Source organism: Mustela putorius, unplaced genomic scaffold, assembly GCF_011764305.1.
Source record: "Mustela putorius furo isolate JIRA1106 unplaced genomic scaffold, ASM1176430v1.1 tig00003871_pilon_pilon_pilon, whole genome shotgun sequence".
Taxonomy (NCBI): domain Eukaryota; kingdom Metazoa; phylum Chordata; class Mammalia; order Carnivora; family Mustelidae; genus Mustela; species Mustela putorius.
The window spans coordinates 1,666,624-1,688,596 of record NW_025422023.1 but is presented as its reverse complement, the minus strand read 5'-3'; the positions used below and the strand labels follow the sequence as shown (position 1 = coordinate 1,688,596).

Below are 21,973 nucleotides of genomic sequence, written 5' to 3'. Positions count from 1 at the left end.
AAACCAAGTACACCATCTGGGCTAAGCTTGGGAAACTAGTGCTGGCATTGTCATCCTAGAATAAAGACCACTCATAAACATACATACAAAATCTATTCTTTGCATCTCCAGAACTTTGGTGCTGTGTGCCATGTAAATCCTTGTCTGCCTTTTGAATTAATTGTTTTTGGTATTGAGGGATCAGTCTATTTCCTAAGTGGGAAATGTCTTCTAGATCCCATGGGAGAGCAGAAGAAAGGGGAGAGATATTTGAAAACAGTCAACTGAAAATGGGAACCATTATGCAGGTCAGAGAAAACAGCTAGCTTAGGATAGGGAAGGCAGTGGATTCACATTATATCTGTCATTTCTACGTCACTGTTTGAGACCGTAGAATATACTTAGTACAGTTCGGAGACATAAAATGAGTGATTGTGAAAGACAAATGAGTGGGAGAAAAAGTGGTGTCTGGGTAGAGGAAGGAAGAGAAGTCTCAGGAAACTCACAAAAACAGATTTTATATGTTTGGGAACAAAGATGGAAACAGAATATTACAGGTATCAATCTTCAGAGTCAAGGATAAAGGGCCATGATTAGAATACAAGTCAAGATCATGACTTGGCAAAAGGGACAGGGTCATCTTGTCCCTCTTCTCAGTCCATTTCTTCTGACTGTTTAGTAAATATACACAAGTCGTTACCTGGCACTCATGGACTTTGCCATCTGGTTTAAATCCTGTGTTACATAGTGTGTCATTTCCCTTTTTCACATGTCCTACTTCGACTCTATACAAAACTACTTGCTCTATTCTGAGCACACAGTCAAGGACAGTGTCTTTCCACATCTTGATACTCTTTTCAGTTCACCAAGTATTTTTTGAGCATCTGCTATGGTCAGGCATGTGCTATATGCTAGAAAAAATGACCTAGAAATTAACATATCTGAAGTACTTGCTAGGAGCCACCTTCCTCTCTCCCATTTAAGGCGTATCACGGGATGTCTCATTACATTAAAAATTTAATAAAGTTGAAATCAATACATTATTCTCATTTGATTGATTGTAAAACAGAGGCTTAGAAGTGTTGGGTAATTTGCCAACCCCACATAACCAGAAAGTGGCTGGGACGGACTTGTATTTATCTGTTGCATTCCACACTGCTTTCATGAATTCCTACTCATGATGATAAGTACAGTTCAAATGAGCCTTCTCAATGAAGCCTTCTCTGATCTCTACAATCCCCAACCAACGACGACCCGAGATGTGTCAAACCTCACTTATTATAATTTTAAGATTCCAATTTATGTTATATGTCTTTGTGTACTAACCTTAAAATTTTCAGCAGATTTTGGGTTTCTTGATGAAAAGACCCAACTCCTGTAAAATTGGAAATATTCTTTCTATTGTGGAAAAAATCTAGTTGTTCAAAGAGACTCTCTGAGGAATTTGCTAGATTAGAAAATCTCAACATTCTGTATTTGTCCATTAATGCATAACGAAGTTGTCTATTAAAATGTTTAAAAAATGGCATTATTGATAGTTTTCCTAAAGTTTTATTCTTCTTAGTTTCTTCTGTTTCAGTTCCTTAATACCAATTAGGTTGTAGAGTGTCAAAGAATTTCTAACACATTCCTAATTTGGAGGCTTTATAGCAGTACTTTGGGAGCTAAAGAAAGCTTACTAGAGAAGTGAGGGAAAAAGTATTAGTCAAATAAAGTCACCAAAATTAAAAACACTAATAATAAAACCCATGTGAATGTATGTAATGTCATGGCCAGTTCTAGCACTATACAGAATTAAAAACTTGAAGTAAGGCAAATGACAGTAATCCTGTCAAGGCACTAGTTAAACATTTTAGAACATAAAGATGTTACACCAATCATTAAAAAGTTTAATTGTATTTTTACAAACTTTTGGAGTTTCTAGCCAAATGAACAGATACAATTAAAATTTTTTTTTTTTTTTTTGAAGATGCAGCATCATAAAATGTACAACAGTCATCCCTTTGCAGAGAGTTTCAGACAGTTTGAGTTATTCATCTTGGTACAGAGTTCACAGAACAGAAGTAAATCTGCTCTTTGTTTTTGTAAAAGTAATCATGTTCAGGCAATAATAGCCTGGTTCAAGTTTATCTTTCCTCAGAGGTAAAATTCTAACTTGCAAAAATTTAAGGATTGGTTGGAGAATTGTGCGTTTGTGGTTTTATTCTTGAACGTGTTAAAGTCATTCAGGGTCAACAACACTTTGAAACTCCCATGACATTTCTTAAAATCATTGTGGCTATGTGCTTAAATATATAAATACAAACATTCCCAGCAGTTAACTGTGTAGGATGTGTGAAAATTTTGCTCAGTATGAATGCAACAAACAAGGAATTCGGTGTGCTACCCTCCATTTGTGCTAATGACAGTCGTGTAGTTAATTCTATACTGCTCTTAATTTTCAACGAACTATGAGCATTTACTTTTTTTAACCCTGCCCCAACCCGATGACAATTTTTACTTACCTCAGTAATGAAAGATTTGGCTGTAGCAGGATTCATAACAAGGATGGCTCGCCTAAGAGTGTCTCGATAGCGATTCAATTCCTCTATTCTCAAGGTGTCAAAGAGAGTGGTGATCATTTTATTGATGTTGTTTTCTACTTTCTGCAATGCAACATCCATTCCCTGCTGAGACACCTTGTCCAAAAACTCCTGTATTCCACGGATATCTAGGAACATCAAAAGCCCATCAAAATGTGAATTAGAGCAGAGAAGGGAAATAAGAGCTATTTCGCTCACACCAAAAGGCAGTTTATTGTTCAGCATTGTAAGCTATTTAAAACTACTAATTGAGTAGCTGTTAGAACTCTCAAATATATTTTAGGCATAGTACAAGTTAATGTGTTTACATAAAAAATGTAAGAATTATTATTATTCTTTAAATGGATTTGTTTCTCTCCATTGAGCACTTTAAATTATCTCACCTCTAAAAAACTCTTAGGACAGAGTAGAGGGAAATAGTTGAAGAGGACTCTCATGTGTCTAAAATAGATGTGAGATAAAGAAAGTACATTTGTTATTATGTTCAGCATTAAAGAGTGATGTAATTTTAGGTAAAATATGAATATCGGGGGCACCTGGGTGGCTCAGTGTGTTAAAGCCTCTGCCTTCGGCTGAGGTCATGATCCCAGGGTCCTTAGATCGAGCCCCACATCTGGCTCTCTGCTCAGTGGGGAGCCTGCTTCCTCCTCTCTCTCTCTGCCTGCCTCTCTGCCTACTTGTGATCTGTCTGTCAAATAAATAAAAATCTTTTAAAAAATATGAATATCGTTAACAGCAGATGAATCTAAATCAAAATTACTAATGTTTCTCAAAATGGGCAACAACATCATACAGCCAAGTGTATGTGGACTAATTGCATTTAAGTTAAAAAAAAACAGAAAATTATCTCTATTTCATATTTAAATAAAAAGGATAAAATCCAGTCTACATGAAGTGTTTACAGATTGTACTTTGATGTATAGTAAAGTAATAATAAGTGTCTGAAATGTTACAAATAGTTCTTCCAAGTAAGCATGGGCTGTTTATAGAAGGAGGGATCTGAACATTGAAAAATACGATTGAAGATGTATCTGCCACAATATAATCTTAATATAGAAGATTTGTTTTTACTATACAATAAGCCATATTTTTCTATATATATCCATGGCATAAAATGTTTAAATGGAAAAAACTGGTGAAAGATAGGAAGTAATAAGGATTGTAGGTTACTTACTATGAATGGACTATATATCAAAAATCCCAATTGTACAGAACTACATTCATGTAAAATTTCCTTTTCAAGGGCAATAATTAGTTCATGTGTTTTTCATTATATTACCAATTAAAAGCAATGTATAAGCCCACAGAACAAGAAAACAAATGGTCACAAATTTGGAAGCTATTTGCTCACAATAAAAGTTTGTATTTGCAGAGTTACAAATTAATAAAAAGAACTTTGGTTTCTTTTTATGATTGGCTTTATTTTAAAACAATTCTATAAATAGTATATGTTATCTTGTGAATCTCAAACTCTTAAAATAAATAACTGTATGAATTCTACCCTGTATTTCTTATCCCCAATTATATTAAAAACCAGGATGTCAGAATGATAGCAGCTTAAAAGAACAAAGCTCTCATCTACAGTAGAACAAGAAATGCAAAATCAGGAATAACATATTAATCAGTAATTATGTCCTCATTAAATATCCAAGTCAGAGAGTACCTGAGGGTATAGAATACTCAAGCATGGATTAAACAAAATGTTAGAGACAGGTAGACCTATAACAGGACTATGAACTCACTCAACAAGTATTCTTAAACTTTGGTATAAATCAGAATCATCTGTGAATCTGATTAAAAACATAGAAGACTGGGCCCCACCCCAGAACCACTATGTCTTTATAAAAGCAGATCCTTGATTTTGAATGGTAAGTAGTTGCTGTTTCTTTATATTGAAGCACTTAAATGGGTAGCTAAATATAAGACAAACAGTACAAGAACTATCTTGAAATATATTTTGTGACCAAAGCTTAAGGCTCCAGATCATTAACATTCTAGGAAATCTTCTGTTCACAGATATAATATTCTGGTGTAATTTCATATCTTAACTTTAAAAAAAAAGAAAAAAAATATTCCACAAGGTATTTACTGAATACAGATACATAATGCTGTGTGCAAGGAATACAACAGGAACACCCTTCCCCACACTGAGATACACAGTGAGCATGCACACTAATAAATACAAATCACACTAAGTGCTTGGACGGAAACAATAAGGGTGCTCTGGTAGATAATGACGGGGTGATTATGTATTTTAGTTGGAGATGTATTTTGGTTGTAATACCCAAGGGAGGTTTCTCTAGGAAACTGATACTTAAACGGATCTGAAAGATGAGACGTCATTACCCAGGCAAAGAAGTAAGAAGTGAAGATGACCGCATGGAAAATGTCCCAAGGCAGCGAAGAGTCTATTGCAGGAACCTAAAGGATTCCTGTCTGGGTGCAGCTACGTTACTGAGGGGAGAGTGGAATAAGGCAGACATAAATGGAGAGGGAGGGTCAGATTATGTGGTTCCCAGTAAGACACAGAAAGAAGTTCTGATTTCATCCTAAATCCAATTTTAATCTACTGAAAGTTTTAAGTGGAGGATCTAAGTGGAAAACAAGCTATACCGTTGCTTCCTTAGTCTGGAACTCTGGTTAACACTGCCTAGATGATGTGACACAAAATTTTCAATGTAAATGAGGAAATATTTATTTTATAGATGTCTTCAAAGATCAGATTAATGAGGGTGTCCGTGTGTGTGTATGTGTGCAAAATCCAGTGTAGGGTCTAACACATGGTTGTTGTTATTATTGTTAATAATAGTACATAATAACTTGTTAAGGGACCACCCCTTTCCACACCTATAGAACATAACTGCCCAAAATTTACTGTTGGGTAGCTAACCCAAAATAGCAAGCATAATGTTTTAGACTCTCAGAATGCATGAATTAAATAATAATAGCTTTGCTTGTTTAAGAATAACACTACACACCCAGAATATGTAGAATTGGTCAGTTTAATATGAGAAGAATTTGAATCATGCTATTAGCTGCTCTGTGGAACAGTCACTAAACGAGAGAGTGGACCTCTGGTTTTATTAATTCATGAACATAATTAACCATCACAATTATTCAGCCACCTCATCTGTGTGTCCATTACTTAACAAGAAGTAAAAAAGTCACAGGAACAAAAGAGACAAGAGAGTATGCCTAACTTCAAGGAACTTCCAGGCCTGTGGGTGTGACTAAGTGCTATTTATTAATAACAGAAAGTTAAATGGCAGTTTCAGTTCAGTAATTCTAGTGATTATTAATTCTACTGACCAGATAATTCTATAACAGCGAGGGGTGGAAGCCTCTTTAACTGAGTTATTAAACATAAGATTAGAGAAAAAAAATGACTTTCTTTCCTGGACACTATAAAAAACTTGAAGTAGGCAGAATAGTGACCTTCCAAAGATGCCCAAATCCTAATGCCTGGAACCTATAAATTATTCAGCAAAGAGGAATTAATGCTCCTGGTAGCATTAAAGTTGTTAATCACCTCACCTGAAGATGGGGAGATATCTTCTATTATTAGGGTGGGTCTAGTGATCATGGAGTCCTCAAAATTAGAAGAAAAAGACAGACAAGAGAGTCAAAGGGAGATCTGACTACTGAAGAATGAATTGGCTTAGAGGAAACTTCAGAGAGATCCAACCTTGCTGGCTTTGATGAAAAGGAAAGGGGAACTCCAGCCAAAAAAAAAAAAAAAAAAAAAAGGTGGATGGTCTCTAGAAGCTAGTAAAGGTGAAGAAGGTTCTCCCCAAGAATTTCTGGAGAGGAACACAGAATTGCTAATATCTTGATTTTAACCCTTTGAGATCCCATGTCAGACTTCCAACCTCCAGAACTGTCACATAATAACCTGTGGTGTTTAAGCCTCTAAATTTGTGGTCATTTGTTATAGCAGCAACAGAAAACTAATATAGAAGTGTACTTTAGTCTAGTCCTTAGTCACTATTTTTCAAATTGTGGTCTACTTAATTTTGGGGGCAATCATCTGGAGAACTTGTTGAAGAAGTTTTCTAAGCCCCACCCCATTCCAATAAAATAAAAACTTTCATGACAAAGCCCAGAGATTTTCTTCAGCTGATGATCCTGAAGAAACCAGTTTGGGAACCAATGCTCCAATTTCTTAACCTTTTTTGTGTCACAGAATCCTCTGAAAAAGCCACAAAGATTATGGATTCTCCCTTTCCCCCAAATATGTACATACCCGAAACATGATGCAGACTACCTAGATTATGGTCTCTCAGTCTGATCTGCTTGATTTCCTTATAGGTAATTACCAGATAACCTGAATTATCATATTGTCACTGCTCTTACTGATTTTTTTCTATTCATGCTATACAGGAACGTAAAGCATAGATAGTCACTCATTAACTAATAGTGTGTATTACATTTTATTTAAGCAGAGGAAACTTTTAATAAAAATATTAAAAAATATAACAAAAATGAATGCCTTTCCCAATGATATTTCATTGGTTTCAGTTATTAATTAGTCTAAATCTAGCTGTTCTTTAGGCCTAAGGAAAACCTATGCTGTAGAAAATAGAGTTCCCGGGTAAGTAGACTCTGGAGATAAGGATGGAAGAACAGGAAGCTTGTTGGAGACAGCTCTAAGGAAGCCAGGGAAGGGACCCAGGGAAGGAAGCAAGAGTCAGCAGAGGGGAAGCCATGGTACAGCTCAGCAGAGACCTGCCCAGCCCCTGGGAAATGGGATGTCCGCAGAGTTTCCCAAGTTAGGACCAGTGGAAGTAGAAACTTTATCAACATGCATGGGCTTTGGTTTTGTGGTTCTCTTCAGCTGAGGGCAATTCCTGGGGAAGGAAGTCAATTGCCAAATGCTCTTAGTAGATGGAGAAGGAAGTGCTTTAGTTTTGAAGGGGGGTTTGGATGGCACAGGACATAATGCATCCAGGAACTTTCCTTGTATTGTTTTGGTTTTCAGAGTAATTTGACAGTATAAGTAATTTGCCTTTATAAATCACTGTATTTTTCTTTCTTTCTTTCTTTTTTTTTTTTTTAGATTATTTATTTATTTATTTATTTGATGGACAGAGATCACAAGCAGGCAGAGAGGCAGGCGGGGGTGGGGTGGGGCGGGGGACGGGGGACGGGGGGCGGGTAAGCAGGCTTCCTGCTGAGCAGAGAACCTGAGCAGGTCTCAATCCCAGGACTCTGGGATCATGACATGAGCCAAAGACAGAGGTTTTAACACACTGAGCCACCCAGGCACCCCTGCATTTTTCTTTTTTGAAACAACTTTCTACTATGGAAAACACACCACGTTTGATGTCAGACAATCAGGTTTGGATCCCATGAACTTTGAATTTGCTAATTTCATAGTTAATGTCTGCTGTTTTTAGCTTCCCAGTGTTTCTTCTCCTTTATTCCAAATAACAAAACCTAATTTTTCACTTAAGAAACAAACCTGGACCCATCCCTTTTGTTCCACATTCTATGGCACTCTACACTGTATTACTAGATGGTCATGTAGCCCAGGAAGGTCAATTTGAACTCGCCATGTCCCTGGCCTAAGGGATAGTCACAGGATTCAGATGAGGACTGAAATTCGATATATGGATCATGAAACAAAAATGATCTCTCTTTTATATCACAAGTTGTAATGATGTCCTTTTAGAATTGCAAGAGCCAGTGTGTCTCGAGAGAAGCTAAGTGAAGCCAAAATGTGAAGTGAAACACATGCAAGACAGGCATTGGACTTCTCAACGACATGAGTGAATTAAAAAAATAATAATAATTTTTGCTTACTTAGTTTGAAATGAGCTTCTCTTCCTTTGAGAGAAAGAGTATTGACTCATATAACATCTTTTTATAAACATGTGATAGTTTGGTGATGAAGGTGAAGCCATAATTCCTAACCTTGAGGTATGTCCAGTTGGGGAGAGCAAAGGACAGCCTAAACTGGTAATTATGTTTTAAGGTGATTCATGTCAGTAAAACAAATCCTTTGGAAGCAGAGAATAAGTAGCACTAACCATACCCTATTGCTGAAAAAAAAAAAAAAAAGTTTGATTACTGGGTTGTTCTGAAAAAAGGAAATAGGGCTTGTGAAACAAAACAAACTTCTAAGCAGTGTGCATTTTTATTATGAAGACTTTATTAACCCAGTCAAAAGTCCCATTTTTTCCTAACTTTCTTCTACTGTCTTTTTCTATGAAAAAATGAAAAAATGAAAAAAAGAAAAACCAACAAAATCTTGATAAGGGCTATAAGTTGATCTAGGTAACCTTCTCAGAACTTGATATTCTAGCAGCAGACAATTTCACTCTCATCTGACTTGTGACTTGTGTAACCTATAGACCACTTCCCACAACTCTCCAAGAAGTACTGGCTGATTATAACTTAATTAAGTAATTAATTAATTTTATTTTTTTAAGATTTTATTTATTTAGAGAGAGAGAGAGAGTACACGTGTGAGCAGGGGGAGAGGCAGAAGGACAGGGAGAGAGAGAATTTCTGGGAGACTCCACACTGGATACAGAGTAATTGTGTTACCATGTTACTATGTTACACAGAGACAGAGTCTGGCATGGGCTCCATTTCACAACCCTGAGATTATGAGAGCTAAAATCAAGAGTCAGGTGCTTAACTGACTCAGCCACCCAGGCATCCCATGAAACTTAATTATTTATTTTATTAAATTGTGTAAAATAATGACTTTATTATAATCACTAATGAAAGATTAAATTTAATCTGTATTAAAAGTGGTTTACATGAATGTAGATTAGGATAGAAAAGATTCCAGGCTATATTAGAATATAATGTATAAACGCATTTCCAAACTGACCACAAAGCCAATAGTATGATACTCTGTTGTTCACTGCAAACTTGTGATCAGCATCCAAACAGCTACCTTTTAGAATCAACTCTCTGTTTACTATGTATCAAATCAAGCACTTTGAAAGGTACTTAGAAGAGAAATAATTTAGAAAAGGTACTTATAAAAAATAAAAAATTATATTGAAAAAAAAAAAGAAAAGGTACTTAGAAGAGAAAGACAAAAACAATTCTTGCCCTCAAGGAGTTCACTACCTAAAGCATCTGATGATAACACAGGCCCTATAGTAGATAGAGGAATCTCACTACACTACTCATTTTCCAAACTGTAGTTGCAATTTAAATTTAGTGACATTCTCTGGAATCTATCAAAAGTATTCCTCAGTCTGATCATTATGTTCAAATATTAAGTTGAAAATATTGAATTTGGTAGGAAGAGAGGTTTGTCACTAAGTCTCTGTAAGTCTGATTTTTTTTTTTTTTTTTGGTCTATTCATCTTTCTCCTTCATTTGAGTAAATTAGGCACATTTAATCATTTTGATCACTTAATGCATTGAAGACCTCACTTGGAGCAGGAGATTAGCACTACATTCAGCCAATTTTGCTGTTTCTGAAATTATGACAGAAATCTGAGCTTTAAAGTTAATATTTAGAATCTTATGACTTTAGATAAAAAGGAGTATGTCATACATTGCTGGATCCATGAGATCATTGAGCTGAACGGCTTTCCCAACATACGAATAGCAAAGCATACTCTACAAAGTGCCTTATTTCCTGAGAAAATAAGTCTTTTCGCCACTGAGTGATTTAAAAATTTTGGTTTAGGAGAACCCTGACTTTAAAACAGATTCTTGTCTCCACTGAGTATTCCCTTGCCGTTTGTGATGTATTTAGAAAATAAGGATTATATGCTGTATTAGATTTTGAGATGACACAGTGCAGCAGCAGTGACCCATCACTAAGATGATCTATTTGATGAGAACTTACTATTTTAGCATTAGATTGTAGTGTTTTAGAATGAGAGCCATCTTTACAGTAATGCTGATCAATAAGGACATTTGACTAATGAACAAATCCAAAGTAGTACAATATATTGTTTTTACCTACTTGACATAAAGCAAAGGAAATAGTTCAGTAAGATGCTTGGATTAATTATATGCTTATTGATGCACATTGAAGTAAATGAGAGAACTGAAAGTTGGAAAGTGGCCAAATGAGTAATAAACAGCTTTAAGACTGTCTAGAGAGATAGCTAATAATATTATAGTCATTAGACATTTGAAAACACCCTCAGGGTAATTATAAACATTTGCAATCAATTAAGAGGAATGTGTCCATTTTATGGGCCTTGATTAAACGTACATCAAGATGCATGGAACAAATGCTGTTATTCCTTGGAATGCATTCGCAAGGATGATCATTCAGTGTTAATTTCAAAGGGCCTTACCATATGGCAATGGAATTGTAGGGAACGGGTGATACACTGATGTACTTAAAGGTAGTGCTTAAGTATCTCAGGTCACTGGACTCCATATTGACCTTTAATTTGGAATCATTAAACCAATGTTTTGAGAACGTGGGAGAGCCCATAAGTAACCCACTTGATAATCCTTAGAGTTTAGTTTTTTTTCTTTGCTTTTGTGCCTATGGGTGTCAAAAATATATATTTCTATATAGAGAGACAAAGATATTTAATTTAATCATTTCCATTTTAAGATATTTTACCAACACCTATTATGCACTTTAAGGTCTCTGATTTTCAGAAATACTCAGTTTAACAAATTATAGTAGAAATTTACATAGGGCTAAAAATGCTGTTGTAAAAGAAAAAATACTATCCTGACATGAAGGATAAAGTCAGAAAGTTCGAGAACATAAAATAAATTTAAGCTAAACCAAAACAAAAACTTATTCAAACTAGACTTTAAAAGTGTATGTTTTAAAAGCAATTTTAAATGTTGAATTATAAAGAGCGAGTATTTTGAATTTACGTATTTCAAATAGTTCAATTTAATAATAGTAAACTAAGATTTAAAATTTAATTCACAAAATTAAAATAATTGAGTTAATGTTTAAGTAATTATTTTTCTTATAAGCAAGGTTTCCTTCAAACTGGAAAAAGAAGTACATGTGTTCACATGTACTTCACCCAGAGGTAATTCACCCATCATGTAATTCAGGTTGGTGATTGAGAGCCCAGCAAGTGCTTGGCCAATTTATTTGATTCAAGGATCAGCCTAGGGCCCAAACAGGGCCTAAGATTTGATATATAGATACATATCTATATGCATGATATGCGATACTCAAACAAAGCATGAAAAGGGTCTTTCATTAGTATAATAATTTGTAAAGATACTCTTTGAGTCACCAATGGCATCTATCTTGCCTAAGAATGAAACCAATACATAAGCTGAAGTAGAGATTTGCCTATGGTAAGAGGACATCTAACTACTTTCAATATGTACATGTCCCCATGTCATTACTGTGGCAAGCAGCTTAGATCCCTGTCATCATATTTTCCCTCCAATCTTCATAACTTGATCTATGTGATAGATCTGTCAATAGATCAAATCCAGTATTGGGCTGTGGGGCCAATATTGTCTTAGGCAATGGAAATTAAACAACTCAAGTACCTTATCCACTGAAGAGCACTTCAACATTACTGTTTATGTCACTGTGGTAAATCAGTTCTATTCAGTCCTCCCAGGCATCAAAGTCAACTTTCCTCTCATCAATGCTCTCAGAATAGAATCCTCCTTTAAAGAAATAGATCTGCTTTTATTCTACTTTAGAACCACCTACTACTCTTTTAACTTTCTGGTTTCTGTACATTGTGAGTTCCTGGATTCTGGAAGCTAGCTATTGGCTTATACATTCAACTAATTCCTTGCATAGACCTCTCTGGTAGTGAGCCTACCTGGAGTACTCCCAATTGCTCTTAATAAGCCTTCCTCAATATCATATTCCACATACTTGACCAAACTTCCTCTTGGAGATTTGGTTGAAAGCAAAGCAAATTGAGGATGAAAACTGGAGGGATAGGGCAATATGATGAATGATACAATGAAGATTTAACATATTAAAAAACCAGAAATTATGAAACAAACAAACAAGGTACAAGTTGTGTAGTATTTTGTTTTGCTAAAAAGTGACAGAGGACTTATCCTTCTTTCTAAGGGATAATCTTTCTAATCTAATCTTTCTAATCTTATCCCTCTTTTTTTTATTGCATTCCTAATGCAATAAGATAGCATTAGGCTTAATGTATAATCAGTAAATGTATCAGATCATATACAGAGGTACTTAAAAATTAGATAGATAGGGATAAAGACATTTAGAAAAGTGGAATACTTGAAAAGCACAACACATCGCAAATGGGAAATTGCTCATGTTGAAAATGGTACTGAGGTACTTAGGTAGTAGAATGGTACTTAGGTAGTAGAAGACTAACAAGGGTTCAGGGAGCATAATCATTTTCTTCACTTACTGATAAATGATTTTAAACAAAATGATTATTATTTTATAAGAGTCCAGGAAAAGGATAATTTTGTTCAATATTAGTGTTTAAGTTTCATATCAAGAAAAATTTTCTGACAAGAAACACCCAGTGTCCAAATGTGAAGTAAGCTCCTTCAAAATATAGTAAGTTCTTTCTCTCTTGGACTATTTGGGAAGGGGGAACAATGCTATCAATTAAAGATGCTGAAGAAGAGGTCTGCTGAAATTTCTTATTTCCAAATGCCTCTTTGAGGAACAAAGCTGGCTTCATACCTTGCAACAATTCTGATTCCAGGAGTCTTTGATGGGACTCAGGTATTATGATGATTAAAAAGCTCTTGTAGTCATTCTGATTTATTACCAAATTTGGGTTCTAAGAATCCACTAAATGATTCTAAATGATTTTTGTATATGACTCTACAATCTCTAAATGATCATAATTCAACTATGTTAGTTAGTTAGTTAGTTAGTTAGTTATTTTACAGAGACGGAGTGGGGGAGGCAGAGAGAAAGGGAATCTTAAGCAGGCTTCATGCCCAGCAGAAAGCCTGATGCGGGGCTGGATCTCACAACCCTGAGATTATGACCTGAGCCAAAATCAAGAGTTGGACTCTTAACAAATTGAGTCACCCAGGAGCCCCCAATTTTGCTATTTAGTTTAAAACTACATTAGGCAAATTGATTTTTGCCCCATCTTCTTTTCTTTTTCCTTCTTCAAATATCTAAAGGGTTAGTATGTCTTCTCCTTTTTATTGAGATATAGTTTACATATAATAAAACACACAGACCTCACATGTATATTTATTGTATTCCACTGTAACTACCACTCAAAAAAAATACTGAAAATTTATGTTATCACAGAAGGTTATCTTGTCTTGTGTTCTTTGCTAGATAATCCATTCGTGATCCAGAGATGCAAATAATTTTTAATTTGTGCTAACAGTATTAATTTTGTATATTATTGGATTTCATGTAATTGGAATAATACAGGGGTCCCTGGATGGTTCATTTGGTTAAGGATCTGACACTTCATCTCAGCTCAGATCTGAATCTCAGGGTAGGAGTTTAAGCCCTGCACTGGGCTCCATGCTGGGTGTGCAGCCTACTTAAAAACAAACAAACAAACAAACAAACAAACAGAATAATACAGTATGTACCCATTATTCTAGGCTGCTTTCACTCAATGTTGTCATATATTTCAGAAGCTCATTCTTTTTTACTGCTGAGTAGTATTCCACTGTACAGGTACAACACAATTTGTTTCACTGATTTAAAAATGATGAGCATGTAGGTTGTTTTCAGGTTGAGACAGAATGAATAATTCTTATATGAAAATTCGAAAATAAGTATTTGTGTTGATATGCATTCTCATTTTTCATGGAAAATGCCTGGGAGTGAAATGGGTAAGTCATATGGTAGATGCATATTTAACATTGTGACAAACTGCCGAGCAGCTTTCCTAAGTGATTGAACACTTTTACATACATCCAGCAAAGAATGAGTGTTCCAGTTGTGCCACATTCTTGCTTCCAAGTAATACTGACCTTCAGCCAACCTAATGGGTATGCACTGGCATCTCATTTTATTTTGCTTTTACCTATGGACTAAAAATTGAGCACTTCTTATATTTATTGGGCATATATATATTTTCTTACATGAATTACCTGCACAAGCCTTATGCCGCTTTTTAATTGTATATTTTTGTTGGTCTCATATTGTTGCATTGTAGGAATCATTTTTCTTTTTAATTCTCTGAGCTTATAACATATACTATGTATTTATATAAGCCTCTTAGATATGTGTAATGGGATATATTCCCCTGCTTGTAATTTGCCTACTTATTTTCTTACTGGTGTCTGTTAATGAGTAGATATTATGAATTTTGGTGAAGTCCAAATTATTATTTTAGTTTCAATTTTTTGATGTGTCTAAGAAATCTTCACATGTCACAAAGTCACAAGGATATTATCTTGTGTTTTCTTCTAAAAAGATTAATAATTCTAGCTTTTAGTTTAGGTTTATGATTAATCCTTTTTTCTTCCTTTTTTGTATATATACCCAGTTGTTTCAGTACTCTTTTTTTTTTAAAGATTTATTTATTTGACACAGAGAGAGAGATCACAAGTAGACAGAGAGGGAGCAGACTTCCTGCTGAGCAGAGAGCCTGATGTGGGGCTCAATCCCAGGACCCTGAGATCATGACCTGAGCCAAAGGCAGAGGCTTAATCCACTGAGCCACCCAGGCATCCCTGTTTCAGTACTCTTAAGAGCACTTCTCCACTGAATTGACTTGGCATGTTGGTCAATAACAAACTGGCTGAGTGCAAATGAATAGACTTCTGAACCCTAATGTGATCTTTTTGTTAATCCTAGGCTGATATGAAATCAGGTAAAGCACTTAATCCAGTTTTATTATTTTTCAATATTGTGACCATAGGATATCTTTAGACATCTATATAAATTTTGAAATCAGCTTACCAATTTCCTCAAAAGAGCCCACAAATTTTTGATTGGGATTACATTGAATCTGTAAACTGATTTATTGAGAATGGGTATCTTCATGATATTAAATTTTCTAAGCCATCAACCAATATTCTTTTGGGCAAATTTTGTATTTTCCAGTGTGAATGTCCTGCAACATTTTGTAGATTTCTCCTGAGGCACTGCAAGTTTTCACAATTTTGTTTATTTCACTTTCCGATTTTTTACCACTATTATATAATTATTTTCAAATATTCATCTTTAGTCTGTAAACTTGCTAAACGAACTTAAAATTTTTGCAAGATTTTTTTGAGATTTCACAGGATTCTCTATGTTTATAATTGTGTGTTGATAAAAAGAAATTTTTATTTCTTCCTCTCCAAACTGTATGACTATTAATTTTTATTTCTTGCTTTATTTCCATGGTGGAATTTCCAGTAAAACATTTTTTTTTTCCATAAGGAAGTCCCTCAGTGATATCTTTTCTTTTATTTCTGGTATTGGTAAATTTTGTTTTCTGTGTTTTTTTTTAAATAACAATTTGTTTCACTAGGAATTCATCACTTTTATTAATCTCTATAAATAATTAATGGTTTTATTAAAAAATATTTAAGTAATATTTCCACCCAACATGGGGCTTGAACTCATGACCTTGAGATCAAGAATCACATGCTCTACCAATTGAACCCGCTAGGTGCCCCAAGAATTAATCATTTTAGACTTTTAGTTTTATTTATTGTTTATTTTAATTTCATTAATTTCTACCCTTGTTTATTTTATTTATTACAGGTTTATACAGCCTTATTTTGCTATATTCTGAAGGTGGACATTTAGTTAGTTGCTTGCTACTTAAGCCTTTCCATTGATTTGTTATTTTATTTTATTTTATTTTAATTAAATTTGTTTTATTATTTTATTTTATTTTTGTAGTTATTGTGCCTGGGACTCAGTGCATTGATGCCTTTCCTAGGCGTGATGCTTCCTTCTCTTTCCCCAGACAAACCTGGGTGGCTGCCTGGCTTAAATTGAGCTTAAGGGAGTTGGACTTATATTGGAATCCTACCTCCTGGAGTCTCTTGTTGGATTGACATGATTCTGAAACATGACGGTAATAAACACATGGTGAATACACTGTCACCTCCTCCTTTATGGCCACTGCAGGCTAAAGTTGGGGGACATAACTGGTCTTCATAAGTTTTATAAAAATGTCCTGTCTTGCACCTGACTATTCCTGATAAAAGATCTGAGTGCAAACAGGAATCAGTGAAGAAAAAAAATGCAATTACAGTTATTGGAATGGGACACGCCATATTTCTGGAACAGGAGAGCAACAACTCCAACACAGGGAAGGGAAATCCTTAGGCCCCCTAAGACAGAATAAATGTGCATTAATGACTTTTGTCTTTCAGAACAACTCTTGGGGTTCTCTTCTTGAAACAAAATACCCTGGTGCAGACCTTTCAAATTGACTTAAAAGCCTTAAATTTAACTGACTGCTGGATCTGCTATTTTTCATCAGAGAGGGCTATACTCAGGATTTGATCATCATTCCCTTAATTTTATCAAAAAGACTATTGGAAACCACAGGGGATACAGTCCCCCTGCAAAACACCTGTTAGTCTCTCCAAATACCTTCTCTACCTGTACCTTCATTCATTACATGAGGCAGTAAGAAAATCACTAGAATGATGCCATACAACAGAGGCTAGTAAACAATTTCTAAAAGGACCATAGTGTAATATTTTAGGCTTATGGGTTATATTATTTCTATCACAACAGCACAACTTTGCTATTATAGCTCAAAAGCAGACATAGACAACATGCAAACAAATGAACATGCTGTGCTCCAGTGAAACTTTATTTACACAGAAAGAAATTTCAGGCCCAACAGTAGGTTGTTAACCCTTGAAACAAACACTAAAGACAGATCGTATTGTCTGACCTCAGGCTGTCCCTCCTAATCAAGAGCTGGATTCAAATATCCTGTATGAATTGAGAACTCTTAGGAATACCAAAAGTCATATTGAAGGCCTTACTGTCTCACTCAGGGGGTCCCAGCACTGTAACTAACCATTCCCTCCACTCTTTACTAACTTCCTTCTCCCCAGTCCCCTCCCACACCACACCAGGGACATCATGTGCCCTTCCAGAACTATAGTTTTTGTGTGAAGGTTACCTCCTTCTGAAGACACGAGTCATACATTAGGGGTGGCTTTGAGACTTTAAAGTGTTCAGGTAAACACCAACACCAGATGATACAGTACTTTACTGAGGTCTCTCTAAAGTGAGGCTTACCTAATTAATTTGGGGAAGCTACATGGAGCCATATCTGACTTATTACTGAGGTGTGTCCTGTCGGTGGTCTTCCCTATGATAGGAATCATCCAATTAGATTTTTTTCCCCGTGAATTTCACTAAAGTGATTGATGGTACGATTTCAGCCTTAGAAGTCATTCAGGTCAGCCTCAGCTCAATGGACAAGGTTGTTCTGGATGATAGAACTTCCCCTTGTGAGACAGGTAGAACATTTGCAATTACCAATAAATCCTATTGTATGTGGATCAATGCTTCTGGCCAAGTAAAAAGGTTTTGCAGAAATTTAAGGAGGAAACTCTCTGACTTTTTAAAGTAGCCTCTTGACAGTTTATGGGATTTATTTAGCTTGCTGAGTCCAGGACCCTGATGGGCATAGTTAATACCAATCTCACTTATTAAAAATCTTTTTTATAGTGTCCTTAGATAAATGCAGAAGAGACAAATTGAGTTGATCTGATCTTACCTCCTGTCAGTAAGATTAACCAGATTGGTTTTAGGACTGGCATATATATATATATGCCAAACAAACAAAAAAGTCTTTTGGAGAGACAATTCTCTATAGGTTTGGTGTCTCATGGCATATTATGCAAGCAGAAACTCTCCCTAGGTAAGAGAGACTTATTTAGAACGAAGATAGTGTCTTTTTCTGGACATATGCCAAGAAGGTTTACTTAGCAGCCCATCATACAAGATCCAGATTCCCAAAGCCAGGGCTCCTTAGCTGCCATACAAGCCCACTGCATGTACAGCATCCACTGGAGTAGCTCCACGTAGTCTTGTAAGACTTGAGGTCAAGAGGAAGCAGCATTAATATGAGGCTCACGCTGCTTTCTGTACCATGAGCATTAAAGTCCTCTATCTGTCCTCTATCTGCCAGCATCCGTGAAACTGATGCAAGTAAAATCTCAGACCCTTCATAGCTCTTGACAATATTATATCACAATTCCCAGCTGTAAGAGAGCCAAAAAATATAGTTTTTCAGTGGGAGGTATTGGTCTCTCAAATGAACTTTGCATTCAGTTGGCAAATTTAAAAGCAAGAATGGTTATTCTGCAGGCAGGCAGCTGTTTGTGGTGATGGGTCAGCCTCCTTTGGCCCATGACTGTCCTGTTTCCATACTTCCAGTGATAACCCAATCTTCTGAATCAACATACAGTATTCTTCCTTGATGATATTAATATGGTGAGGATCTGCAGGATTGACATCATCGTGTCTCTTTAATAAAGATGATTCTGTGTATTTCATTTGTAAACTTGGTTTTTTTTTTAATTTTACAGTTGTCAGGAATTAATTTTACTCTTATTTCCATAGTGTCAGAATACCCTAGTGGTGAAAAGCAAAGACTATGGAAATGACTATCAGGGTTTGAATTCATGCTTCTCAGCTTACTTGCAAATTACCTGATGTCTTACATCCTCAGTTTTTTCATTTGCAAAAATCATCATCATCATCAACATCATCATCATCATTATCATCATCCCCTACCTCAGAGGGCTGTTGTGAGGCTTAAATGAGATGATAAGTGTAGGCACTTGGAACAGAGCCTGGGGATAATAAATGCTCTCTGTAAGATTAGCCCTTTTTATTATATTCTTGGGGAATAGTTCACTGTATCTCCTTTATATTCATTATACACAGTAAGGAGTATAGATAGGCTCTGATCAGACTTTAGAACTCAGCTCTGATACTTAGCTGTGTTTTGTGAGCAAGTAACCCAGTTGTTTTGTTTTGTTTTTGTTTTTGTTTTCTGTTTTCTTATTTGTAAAATTGTGATGAAAATATTACCTACTTCATAGAGTTGTTGAGAAGATTACATGATTTAAAGTAAAATGCTTATTCTTAGGCCTGGCAAATTAAGTGTTCAGAGATACTATTTTTAATATATTTTATTGCTACAAGACTTGTTCACACTTTCTCTCTCACATATTGTGAAAGTTAGCTAGCATTTCAAAAGGCAACTTTCAAGGTCAAGGTCCACCCGTAAAGCCTTCTTTGATCCCTGATGCCAAAAATTCAACATCTTCTTCATTAAACACCATTAGCATGCAGTCTGCATCATTCATGACACTTAACACACTATTTTCTCGATTAGAAGAGTCATAAATATTTTTACCTCTTTTGTTAATTGTAAGCTTCTTAAGGGCTAAGACTACATTCTGTAAAACTTTTTATTTCTTATTTTGCATTGCACTAAGCACTAAGCAAGTGAGCAATGAACATTTCTTAAATGACACATTTTTAAAAAGCTCAACACTTCCTCAACTCTTTTCAAGCCTTTTAAAAAATGTCTTGAATCAATCCATTCAAAAAAAGTTTCCACATTTTCTTTTCTGTTTTCATCCATTTACTTAGAATCAAAGACTTGAATTTTCTTTGTTAGGGAATTTAACGTAGACTTTTACACTGTGCCCTTAATCATAATTAACTGCTTTTGAAAAAAGTGTTTCTCTAATTAACTGGATATAGAAGCCTAATCTCGTTTTTTTTTCTTTTTCTTTAAAGTATATTTTTATAAGCAAAATACATCTTCAATCACATTTGGCTCCAGCAGGATGCCTTATTTCATCCATAGATGATGCTTAATCCATTCCTTAATGAAAGCAATTCCTGATAACTAAGATAAAAGTCAAGTATAATTCCAATGTTTGAACTTAAAATGATGACATTGATGAATGGATATGTAAATACATGTAGCCCTCTTCAAAGTAGAAGGTATTTGGATAGTTTGATGTTTATTTTGGACTCTAGCCCAGTTCTTTACTAGCGATGTTTATTGTGAGTATCAAAGGGAAATTTTCTTTTATTAATCAAGAATATTAGTGGAAATAATTTTAAGGATACAAGCAGGGTAATTCTTCATGAATTATTAAATTAAAAAGTAAGTCAAAAGCAAGCTTATCATCAAAGTAAAAGGAAATATTTTTGTTATTATTATTATTCCTAAAACAAACCCTGCTTCTAACAGAGGACTCAGTCATACACTGTGATAATAACAACTTATTTACTTATTAAACAAAGGAAAGGAGAATAAGAAATGTCAAGTGAATGTAAATGATTTTCTATGACTATGAATTTAGTGTACATTTTCGAAAACATTTACTTCATCAATAATGAAAACATCTTCTCTTATGAGAATTTCCTAACTGTAAACCAGGTAGGGCTTGGCAATAAGGTAACAAGGGATTTTCTTCCTTCATGGATGGATATAATGAAAAAGCAAAATTCTCATTTTAATGTTGTGAAAAACTTTCACCACAAACACTTTTCTGTTCTCTATTTTACTGGACTATTTTGACAGGACTAACTAAAAAATATTTTCCTCCTATGAAAGAAAGCTTTACAGTTTAAAAATTCATTATTTCAGGTAATATTTGAGCAGAGATTGTGAGAAGGAATGCCAGTTAAGGTTATAAAAATCGTAAATAATGTGACGGAAAGAAAACTGACAAAAGCATATTCAACATATTTTTTTCCAGAGATAGAGTTTACAATGTTCACTAAATAATCCTATCAGCAAATTTCAAATTTGTGTTCAACCCTTACTTTTACTGATGAGCCAATTATTATTTTTTCTTTTTTTTATTTTATTCATTGCAGTCTCTTGGTTTTTGTTCTGTGATCCTTAAATAATATGAATTAAGCAACAAAAATAAGGATTTCCGTCCTGGAGACTACTGTGCTTCTGGAGAGGGCCACAGACTTCTAGCTGAAATCTACCCATCAAGTTTACTGCTACTCAGGCTGCCAAAACCCCATGCGACCTTTGAATATTTGGGGCTAAATGTAACTGCCACTTGCTCTCCCTCCCTGGGAGTCCACAGGGGCTCCTATTCGTTGCTTTCCAGATTTCTGCCAACCTGTTTTGACTCAGTTCTATTGATGCCACTTTCTGGCTCGCTCTTGTGTAACTGTTCTCCAGTATTGCTCACAATGCTGGGTAGATGATGACAAGAAAACCATTATTTTTAAATGTTTATTTAGTTGCTAAGAAAAAATTGGTTGTAGTACAGAGGGTGAAATCGTCTTGATTTTTTGAAATAAAAAAATAAAATCCAGACCCATCAAGACTGAATGGAAAATATTTTTCTGAGAGTCCTTTTTAAGGCAAATCTCTAAAGAAACATATGTTTCGAAATATGTATCTTCATGAAGACCTGCTAATTTTCTTTCATTTTATGATATCCATCTCTATTCCCCCTAATGACAATAACTGGAGAAACTAAATTTGAACATCTTTGGGATCAGTCAGTTAGAAAACAGATTTATTCAGGAAAAAAATAAACAA

At 35.0% G+C, this 21,973-nt stretch overlaps 1 protein-coding gene across 2 annotated transcripts in view; it reads right to left on the bottom strand.

The window, feature by feature from the left end:
• Window positions 1–21,973, bottom strand: part of GRID2 (glutamate ionotropic receptor delta type subunit 2) — a 1,483,500-nt gene that overhangs the window by 672,267 nt on the left and 789,260 nt on the right. For both annotated transcript variants that reach the window (XM_004756063.3, XM_004756062.2), the window contains exon 4: window positions 2,484–2,689. In XM_004756063.3, the coding sequence (XP_004756120.1) occupies window positions 2,484–2,689 (206 nt within the window). The remainder of the gene's footprint in view (window positions 1–2,483; window positions 2,690–21,973) is intronic.